The 10670-nt window shown below is 35.0% G+C and overlaps 2 protein-coding genes across 8 annotated transcripts in view; one reads left to right on the forward strand and one right to left on the reverse strand.

The window, feature by feature from the left end:
- The window catches only part of LOC109062639 (ankyrin repeat and EF-hand domain-containing protein 1-like), a 5575-nt gene extending 1979 nt beyond the window's left edge, over positions 1–3596 (reverse strand). Inside the window, exons 1-5 of the mRNA XM_019079721.2 lie at positions 3055–3596; positions 2649–2848; positions 1606–1755; positions 1402–1525; positions 1–432 (exon numbers count right to left, since the gene is read on the reverse strand). The exon at positions 1–432 is cut by the window's left edge and continues 403 nt beyond it. Coding sequence (XP_018935266.2) covers positions 1–432; positions 1402–1525; positions 1606–1755; positions 2649–2848; positions 3055–3430 — 1282 coding nt within the window. The 5' untranslated portion in view covers positions 3431–3596. The remainder of the gene's footprint in view (positions 433–1401; positions 1526–1605; positions 1756–2648; positions 2849–3054) is intronic.
- A 70-nt stretch (positions 3597–3666) lies between these two features.
- On the forward strand, positions 3667–8788 carry LOC109062640 (ketohexokinase-like). Of its 7 annotated transcripts, none has more exons than XM_042743310.1 (9): positions 3667–3899; positions 4039–4155; positions 4822–4956; positions 5222–5356; positions 6722–6794; positions 6961–7107; positions 7991–8079; positions 8226–8381; positions 8471–8788. In XM_042743310.1, the coding sequence occupies exons 1-9, from the start codon at positions 3808–3810 to the stop codon at positions 8541–8543; spliced, it is 1017 nt and encodes a 338-aa protein (XP_042599244.1). In that variant the 5' UTR covers positions 3667–3807; the 3' UTR covers positions 8544–8788. The 7 variants fall into 7 exon arrangements, with proteins under 7 accessions (XP_042599244.1, XP_042599246.1, XP_042599249.1 ...); XM_042743313.1 differs by having other exon boundaries at positions 3766–3899; positions 4007–4155; XM_042743312.1 differs by lacking the exon at positions 5222–5356.
- Positions 8789–10670: the final 1882 nt, after the last annotated feature.

Here is a 10670-nt window from a genome sequence, read left to right on the forward strand (position 1 = left end):
GCTTCGGAGCGTAGGATGAGATGATAAAGGCGTTCTGGAGGTACTTGAGGCCTTTGAAATAGTAATTTAAGTTGATGACACTTTCACGGTTTTTGTCATGTTCCATGATGATCCTTTGTAGGTTCTCATTACTTACAGGAGTTTGATTCGCTTGAAGCTGAGACAGAAAATTCTCCAAAGAAACATTTTCAACAGGTTTGTTGAGTCCCTCAGCAATTTCAAAGGCTTTGCGCAAGGTTGTCTCATGTTCACAGGACCAGTCATGAAGGGTGACAGCCCAGAGTTCATTGGGGTTTACAGCATTGGGCGCAGATAGCTTCACATGCATTTTCTCTGCTTTCTTGAGCTCCTTCAGGGCAGCTTTGTGGCCATTGCTTTTGGCGACTTGGCTTGGAAGTTGACCTTCCAGATTCTTCAGTTTAGGATTACATCCTGTTGTAGACAATAGATAGTACTGCTATGAATAGAGATGCGGTCACATTTACCATTGTTCTGTAAAATTTTGCGGGCAAAATCTAGCTATTCCAATAGAAATTTGCGCAAAATTCCAAAAGAAAATTTTGCTCATGTTCAAATTGGTCAAATTGCTTGACTTGAAATTATGTACGCTGAGTTTCATACAACTCTACACAATTAATAGACTATGGAATCTGGACTTTTTTTTGCACAGGAAATCTCATGGAAATTTCACAAATATGGCTGCACTTTAAAGCAGTAGAGTATTTTTTGTATTTTTTTTTTTTAACAAATGAGCAGTGTTCTGATGTTTAATTTGCAGAATTAGTCGTCATAGTTGGGGAAACTACAACAAATATAATTTTCGCATTTCCATTTGCCATAATAGCAAAAGAAAAACTCTACGAATGTGTTTCTAGAAAATATTGAGAAAGAATTTGCTATCACTCCCTCAGCTGTTGTATTAGAAAAAGTCACTCAGCAGCAATAAATAGGTAATAGTAACAATAAAAGAAATAATAACTCAAAGTACAGTTTTGTTAATTAATACAGTTTTGTTGACATTAAAACATTTCAAATGCATTAGCAGTCTGTGAAAAGTCAAATCAAGTTATGATCATTTTTATACCACTTTTTTCAATAGAAATTGAAAGCAGCTTCTCCTTTTTTTAAACAGGAAAGCAAAAGAATTAATGATGCAAACTTCAAAAATGAGGCAAATCCAAATTCTGCTTTAGCAAGACAATAGTGTCATTATTCAACTTCAGTGAGTTCAGTGTTGGTTCAGTTCAGTTCAATACCTGTGTTCATTTATTATTAAACAAGTTCAATTCACTGCTCTACTGAAGACAGTGTGTCGTTATTCAGCTTGAATCAGGTCTATGTTTATGTAATTTAGTCAGTGATTGTTTTTTGGAAAATGGAAAGACATTAGACCCAGCCTACCTCTTTGGGCCAGGAATCTACAGCAATCATTAAAGCCGCCAGCAGCCGCGAAGTGCAGTGGTGTGTTACCCTTTGTCGAGCTGATACCCAAGTCAGCAGAGTATGCAGACAGCACCTTTAAAACCTGTATAAAGCAGAGACAGTAATACTCTCCAAAGTGAAACAAAGGTGAATTTCATGCTATTCAGAATGCCATGGCATAACCTCAAGGAAACCTCCTTCTGCGGCAAAGTGGGCAGCACATCGTCCTTCCTGATCAAGTATGTCAGGATTCCCTCCTTTTTGTAAAATGGCTCTGACAAGTTTCACAGCACCAGCCTTAGATGCCTCCATGAGCGCAGAGCATCCTGTCACCTTTGGAGAGCCAAAACATAACAAATATACTGATTAAACTCCATCAAAATCCACATTTAAATGCTGACCTTTTAAGCAGACTGTATCATATTTTATATGGAAAATTCGAACTACTCCAAATTATCAATATGATCAAAACTTTGCTGAAAATACATAACTTTTGTCATCTGATCGATAGTTACTACCTTTTTTTTTTTAGCAATTAAAAGGCCTTTTAGTATTATTCTAAACACATTTTTGCTCTCAAATCTTTATTAATTTAAATGCAAGAATAACCTTTCATTGTTTGCAGTATGTCAAAACCGTGTTAAAATGTGTAAAATGTATCAAATATGATATATTAGGCTTTTGGGGAACATTTAATTTTCATCTCTCAGTCATCATTGTATTGCATTGCATTATATGTTTTGCCCCCCCTCCCCCCCCACAATAAAATCTAATCTACAGCACTTTAATCATAAAGTGAAACATTTCATCTTACTAAGACAAATTATTGAGAGAGAGAGTGACAATTAATATTTAGATGCATTTTATGTAAGTAGACTGCGACACTGTTATAAAGATCGCATTGATCTACATTACAAGCCATGAAGCTATCAGAATTTTTGGCCATATAAATAATACTTTTTGGCCATTAGCAACTGCACAATATTACTCAGTTTGGACCTCTAAATAAAGTTTAGTTTTTTTTATTTTTATTATTGTCTTAATATGAGCTCCATATTATCACTATATCATACTATACGAGCTATAAAAGTAATTGTAATATTATATCTTTGTAAAAGAGTTCTTTGAATCATCTATGCATACAATTTTGGATTCTTGCTGGGTCAAACATATAAGGGAACATTAATCTGATTCTGAGCTATATGATTTGAGGACAGATCTCAAACCTGATTTACTGCATTTGGATCAGCTCCTTTCTCCAAAATGTTTATGCACAGATCTTCACAGTCCTTTGCATTCTCACAGGCGAACACAAGCAGTGGCTTCCCCGAGTTAGACACATTGTTGACATTTGCATTGCAGCTGAGCGCCATCTGCAGGCAGAGAGCATGTTCTTTAGCTGGAGAGACGCAGTAGAACAGCACCCCTGCAATTGAAGAGGGTGATTAGTGAAAGCAGTAGATATAACCGAGGAAATGACAATAAATGTTATTTAAAAGAATAAGAACAAAAACATAGCCTTATTTTTTTTTCACTTATACAATAATTTTAATGTCTCGGTTAAATACTTTGAGACTTAAATAAACTGTAAACAAGTTCGATTAAAATTGTAGAGTAAAAAGATGTTCTTACCTTTACCCTCTTCATCTGTGATATTCACATTTGCATGATTTGTGATCAAAAGATGCACAATATTGAAGTAGCCCAACTGTGCAGCCAGCATCAGTGGTGTGCGGCCCTTCTTGTCCCGTATGTCAGGATGGGCTCCCAGTGACAGGAGGAACCGTACCAAGTCTTCATCACGGTCCAGAGAGGCCTGGTACAAGGCACCGAGTCCTTGTTTGGGTTCGGTCAGATTTAGCAGATTGGATACACCCACGTCGACCATCTTACTTATCTGTGGTTTGTTTTTCTCCCGTACACATTGCAGGAGTTTATAGATCTGGAGGACCTCAAGGGTGCCTTCCGCCACCCAGTAGTTTACCACACTTGCTGAAGTCTCCTCCATTCTCTTATCTTCGTGTTTACCTAGTCCTTAAAACTAATAAATCTTATTAAAAACATGGCAGTGGGCCAACTGAAACCTGTCAGATCATGTGTACATTCAAATATTTAAACAACAAAGGCAATTTAGAACTTACTACAAAAACGTAACGGACAACACAGTTTCGGCTGCACTCGGTAAAAATCGGAAATCGTCGTGCTCGCTCAGCTCGCGCTGACACTTTCGGCCACACTCGGTAAAAGCCGTTAGACTTCGTGTCCGTGTTTACACTCTCCCATTCACTGAGAGATAAACGTTCTCCCGTTCCTGCGCGGAACAGTGTAACGTCATGACCTATCGTCTCATGTCCATAGTTCAGGATTTCGTTCTGCAGGAAGAATATGGGAGACAAAAAGATACTCAGCATTGGTTTGGTGTGTCTGGATATCATAAATGTTGTGGATAAATACCCGGAAGAAGATACTGATACCAGGTGAGACATTCTTATAATACTGTATTATTGCTAATCATTTAATTCGAACGCATAATCAGACCACAAAGAGCATCCTGCTATACACTGTAGTTAATGTTGAATCACAGGTGTTATAAAATAACGTGCAACTGGTTGGTAGATGTTTGTCTCAGAGATGGCAGAGGGGAGGAAATGCATCAAACACGTGCACAGTTTTGTCTCTGCTTGGGGCCCCTTGTGCATTTATGGGGTCTTTGGCTCCTGGACCAGTAGCTGAGTAAGTGTTTTCTACCTACTATTATGCAACAACATTTTCAGGGTATTATGTACATTTTATATAGGCTATGATTATTAGGAGTTCCTTATTTTCAGCATAGATGTGTATTTGATCAAAATACAACCAAAACAGTCATACTGAAAAATATTGTTACGATTTAATAGAACATTTTTTTTCTATTATTAATTATTATATGTTATTGTATGTATTGTAATTTATTCCCATGATGGCAAAGCTGAATTTCATCATTACTCCAGTGTTCAGTGTCACATGATCCGTCAAAATTCATTCAAATGCTGTAACATTTGATCAATTTAATGCATCTTTGCTAAATAAAAGTATTAATTTATTTGAAAGGAATCTTACTTTTCCCAGACTTTTGAATGGTAGTGCATCAGAGTTCCCCCAAAATATAATGTACTGTAGCTCAACTGTTTTCAACATTGATAATAATAAGAAATGTCCTGAGCATCAAATCATCATATTAGAATGATTTCTGAAGTGTCATGTGACACTGAAGACTGTACACTGGATGCATTTTAATCTTTTCTTACTCCTGCAACTTAAATCAACAGAAATACACTTTCCTGTCCCTCACACAACTTTAGTTTATATAGACTTACATTCTGTATGCATACACTTTTCCTTGCTAATTTGTTCTTCTAGCTTCATCTTGAATGACTTTCAAATGTACAAGATTGACATCTCTCTTCTTCTGGAGCATGCTGAATGCTCCTTTCCAGCTTCTGTAGTAATCAGCAGTGTGACGACAGGAAGCCGTACAATTCTGCATATGAACAGGTTTGTGTGCAAGTTTGTGTGTACTGTAAGTACTATGAAGCTCTTTCCTCACGGGATGACTGTCGCAGCAGATCACTTCAAAACAACAAGTAAAAATATACTAACTGCTCAATGTGGTAATGCTTTTTCCCTTTAAAGGGTGCACTAAAGGTGCATGGTTCAAAGTTCAGTTTGGCACGCTTTGTGAGCCTGTTATATGTTTCCTGCCCAAATCACTCAGTAGTGCATATGGGTCACTGCAGTACCTCTCTGTTTGCTGCACTAGTTTCATCGTGGGGGATTTTGCACGGCGTGGGGTGGACATATCTGGTGTGGCTTGGCAGCCGTGGGGTGAGACCCCGTGTGCCTGTTGTGTGGTGTGTCCCACCAATGGCTCTCGCACTGTTGTGCTCTCGGACACGTAAGAGTAGCATCCAAAGTCACAACAATCATAACATAGCCAAAGTTAGATGGGTAGCTGGTAAATTACCATTTCCCATTCTCAAACATAATCTAAGAAAGTCTTTCCGCAATGGCACTGCTGTAATTGACAATAATTTAGACTTATTAACAAATCATGACAATTTGACATTGCATGCATTAATTTGAGTGCTTAATTTTTGTTGGGAATTTGTTATTTTCAGTTCATTTATGTTTTGCAATTAAATGTCTGTTTTATACAAGATTATTTGATTTAATCGTTTTAAACAACACACAACAGCACACAATGTCAAAGCTTACTAACTAACTAGCTAACTTATTCCATGGCTTTCTGAATTACATTATTCTGACAGATCAGTTGCTACATTCTCTGGCCAAATATTGTATATGTAATATTTATATAATAACAACTAAACTATATAAATGAATTATGAATTTTACATCATTATGAAGCTCACATCATTATGTAAAGTTATTTGGTAAGCAGCCGTGTAATAAGTTGCGTAATGTCCAGTCAGTCATTCAGGCAGCTTGTTTCTAAAAAATAAAAAAGGTCATTGTGACTTGTTATCTCACAGTTTTGGCATTTTCCTCAGAATTATAAAATATAAAGATCTCAATTAAAGATATAAACATCTTGCCATTCTGATTTTGTATGTAAACTCATGACTTTATAGATATAAACTCACAATTCTGAAAAGAAAAGTTTGAATTGTGAGATAAACTAGCAAATGTGAGAAAAAGTTGCAATTAGCTTTTTATTTTTAATTCTGTGGGGGAAAAAACAGAATGGTAATTCAGAATTCTGAGAAAAAAATCTGAATGGCGATGTATATAATCTGAGATGTAAAATCAGATTTCGTGAGTCTGACAAATAGTTAACATTTTGCAATTCTGATTTTTTTTTCTAAGAATTATGAGTTTATATCTGAAATTTTGAGTTTTATTTTTTTAGATTTGTATTTTCAATTCTGACCTTTTTTTCTTCTCAGAATTGTGAGTTTATATCTCAATATTTTTTATTTATTTTTTTTAATTGAAGTTGTGAAACTATTTGTCTGTACTGATGACTGTTATCAAGTACTTTACTGTATACAAACTGACAGGCATCTGGTCTAAGGCAATAATCTAGGTTTTTTCCACTATACAGACCTTTCACTGATTCAGTTTGTGACTGTAAACAGTTTTTTATAATATGATTACAGCAGATCATGTCAAAATAATGGATAGTGACCTATCATGCACACAAAGTACAATCATTATTTACTGATCGTTCTTTAAACAATGATCGTTGTAGTCTAAAATACATGAGAACTTTCATCAGCTGTTCTCTCTGTTTAATCAGAAACTTGCCAGATGTTTCTGTAGAAGATTTTTCAAAGGTGGACCTGAGCCAGTACAAGTGGATCCACTGGGAGGTGAGAGTGTCCGCCAAATATCTTTCACTTGCTTCATAGTAACACTCCAAGTTCGCACTAGTCACACTCAAACTCTATTTAGTTCATTCTGATCTGTGTTTAATAGCGTTATTCCAAAGAATAAAGTAGAGAACTAAAGCTGATTGTTTTATGAATGCATTGACAGGGCCGTAATGCTGACGAACAAGTGAAGATGATTGAGAGGGTGAGAGAGTATAACAGCAAACAGGAAGAGAAGAACAGAGTCACCATCTCTGTGGAAATCGAGAAGACCAGGGAAGCCCTCTACCAGCTCTTCCCTCTTGGTGATTTGGTATGATTTTACAACATTTCAAACTTCACATGAATAAAACACATTATGCTAACACGGATAAAAACCACATACAGTAGTCAAATGTTCTTTGTAAACTGGTTTTGGACTGTCAGATCACTCAAAATATTTACATTTTGAACATTTATTTAAAATATTTTATTTAAAATGTATATATTATAATGTATATATACTACCGTTCAAAAGTTTGGGGTCAGTATGATTATTTGATGATTATTATTTTATTATTACGATCATTTAAGGAAGCATTAAATTGATCAGAAGTGGCATTAAAGACATTTATAATTTTATAAAAGATTTCGATTTCAAATTGTTTAAAATTCAGCTTTGTGTTGGGGGAAAAATTATATTTAAAAAACTACAATGAAAACATTTATTTTAAATTGTAATAGTATTGCTTAATAGTATTACTTTTATTGTATTAAATATATTTAAATAAGACAATTTTAAATATATTTTAAAATGTCAAAATATATGACTTATAAGTAGGTCCTATACACAATCTGGATTCCACCACACACACACACTGTTACATGTTACAAACACACACACACCACACACACACAATATATATTATATATATATATATATATATATATATATATATATATTATTTGATTTTTTACACAAAAATTTTAAATAAACAGAGCTGGGAATACTGAACTGGGAGCTGAAGTCCTAATATATAATAAAAACACATTCAACAAAATATTTAATAAATGACCATGCAATGAGCATATGATTTAAAGGAACAGTGCATTTAAGTTCTGTGGAAATCTGAGTGTGCTGATTATATATGCAGGTCATGTACAACATTTGAGACATGTTTGTACACTACTGTTTATCAGTGGCTGCTTTCACTCAGGTCTTTGTCAGTAAGGATGTGGCCCAGCACTTTGGGTTTACTTCAGCAGCTGCTGCATTGAAGGGTTTCTATGGTCGTCTGAGTAAGGGGTGAGTCAGTGTTTTAAAACCTCCACTAGATGTCATTAGTGATCCAGAAATTCTGGCCATGTCTTTTTATAATCATTACTTAAGTGTGTACTCTTTTGAAATATTTGCTGTTCCATGTGATTAGATGAGTTTGCTTGTGTGTCTAGAGCTACCCTCATTTGTGCCTGGGCGGAAAAGGGAGCGGATGCCATGGGTCCCGATGGTGTAATCATCCATTCAGATGCATTCCCACCTGAGAAGCTTGTAGACACACTTGGAGCAGGAGATACGTTCAATGCTTGTGATCTATTCCCTTTCAAACGGTAAGGATGTAGGTCTGATTCTGAAACACAGAAGGGGTTATTGTAAGTTGTGGATATAAACCAAGCAGGATCCTTTCTCTTTTCTGCAGGGGGCAGCCTACAGGATGCTCTCACATTTGGCTGCCAGATTGCAGGCAAAAAATGTGGCGTCCACGGATATGATGGAATTTTACACTGAACATGGCAGAGAGCTGCACAGCTGGAATGTAGTACAGACATGAAGCATGCTCATAAACTTAACTTGCGTTGTAAGCCAGTAGTCATCATCAAGGCATGATGAGGTACTGAAAAATGTTGCTTCACATAGAAAAGACTAATGTATGTGCAAAGGATAAGTCTATATTATGATGGTATAGCCTACGTATGTTCTTCTGTATTAAAATTAATAAATTAATTGATAAAAACAATTTACAACTCTTCACTTCCACTAAAAAAAATGAATAAAATTGCAATATTGATCAAATATAAATATAATTGATCAAAAATACTAGAATATGAAATATTTTAATACTGTGACATATTATTACAATTTAAAATTACTGTTGTCTTTTTTAAATATACTTTAAAGTGTAATTAATTTATTCCTGTGATGGCAAAACTGAGTTTTCAGCATTATTACTTTAGTCTTCACCATCACATGATCCTTTAGAAATCATTCTAATATGCTGATTTGCAGCTCTAGAAGCATTTTTTATTATTATTATCAATGTTGAATACAGCGATACACTTTCTTTCAAAAGTTTGGGTAAGAAATTAATACTGTAATTTATAAAAGATGCATCAAGTTGATCAAAAGTGACAGTGAAAACATTCATAATGCAACAAAAGATTACTATTTCAAATAAATGCAGTTCTTTTGAATTGAACAGAAAAGGCTGTTTCAACACTGATAATAAAAATAACTATTATTAATAAGAGCACCAAATGAATATTTGTCAAATAATATTTCACAATATTACTTTTTTTACTGTACTTTTGATCAAATAAATGCAGCTTTGATCAGCATAAGAGACTTTTTACGAACACATTAGTCTAAACTTCTAACCTAAACCTGTATTGAAGAAAAACTATTGTGAGCATACTATCCAACAGTGCTTTGATATTACTTATGAGTTATGAGGAGGAGTTCAGGGATATTATTCCCTGATTGATACTGAAGCACAGGCCTGTGTGTTTGCACTGTATGCAGAGAAAAAGAGACAGAGAAAGACAGCTGAATATAAGTGAACAAAGATTAAAGACAAACAGGATACGTGACATTTTCCCACCCAATCCCATTTAGACACAGCTGGCCAGCACTACACGGATTCTTTTACCACACCCAATGTGCAATAACGAAACCCCGTCTGTCTGACAATATCTGTCTGACATTTACTTTTGGTTATGATGCTTCTTTTACTTTGGGAACATTATACATACTGTATCACATGCCTAGAAATCTGTAGCAATCACTGACAAATGTAAGTAACTTTGGTGACTGTAGGTACAGTAGTTCTTACTTTTAAACTTTACAATTTTAAACATACCTAGCATGAAATTAATCACATTTATCAGTGCACATTATTCCAAAGAAAAAATGATTTCATAATATTTCATCAAAATGTAAATGTAGCTTACTAGACCTCAGAACCAACTTTCGTTTTTAGCCACAAACATGAATACATGAACATGAATATGATCCGAGAAGACAAGGAAACCAATAGCCAAATAGCTATTTATTATCATCGGCTATGTAGTAGTTGAAAGTTATGCATGACTTGGTTGTTACAGTAGTATACAATGGACAAAAAAAAAAGAAAAAAAAAAGCTTGTCCTTTTGGATATGTAGAGATTCTCTCAAGGGGGAAGTTGGGCATCAGTCTCCACATCCTGATCAAAAAGCCTCCTCTAATGTGCATGGCATGCCAATGTTGATTCCTCTCAATCCACTGAAATTTTAGGTTCAGCTCATCTCCATTTTGCACTTTGGGCGGTCCAATCCAATCCTGATGGATAAAATAATGTTTCATCCTACTTACATTGACTATTCTGTTTAATTTGGAAATATGTTTCATTACAAAACTAAAAAGGGGTTTGAATGCCATTTCATGTTGATTTCATGAAAGAAGAGAACAAAAATAGATGTTTGACTTTCCCTATGGACTGCATTTAGATTTCTTAAAGATGTAAAAGCAATACAGAAATACAATATGAAGAAATAAAAAAAAACAAAAAAAAAAAAACATGAAAACTCCAAATGGTGGCACATATCAGAAAGCGGGCAGAAGGTTCACTTACCACTTTGTCTAC

The sequence above is a fragment of the Cyprinus carpio genome, chromosome B17, assembly GCF_018340385.1.
Source record: "Cyprinus carpio isolate SPL01 chromosome B17, ASM1834038v1, whole genome shotgun sequence".
Taxonomy (NCBI): Eukaryota; Metazoa; Chordata; class Actinopteri; order Cypriniformes; family Cyprinidae; genus Cyprinus; species Cyprinus carpio.

What these genes read in the sequence shown, in the direction of transcription:
- LOC109062640 (XM_042743310.1), top strand. Translation starts at nt 3,808, where the DNA reads ATGGGAGACAAAAAGATACTCAGCATTGGTTTGGTGTGTCTGGATATC. An exon ending in GCTCCTGGACCAGTAGCTGA is followed by an intron (nt 4,156 to 4,821) that starts GTAAGTGTTTTC and finishes TTGTTCTTCTAG; the next exon opens with CTTCATCTTGAATGACTTTC. An exon ending in ACTGTTGTGCTCTCGGACAC is followed by an intron (nt 5,357 to 6,721) that starts GTAAGAGTAGCA and finishes CTGTTTAATCAG; the next exon opens with AAACTTGCCAGATGTTTCTG.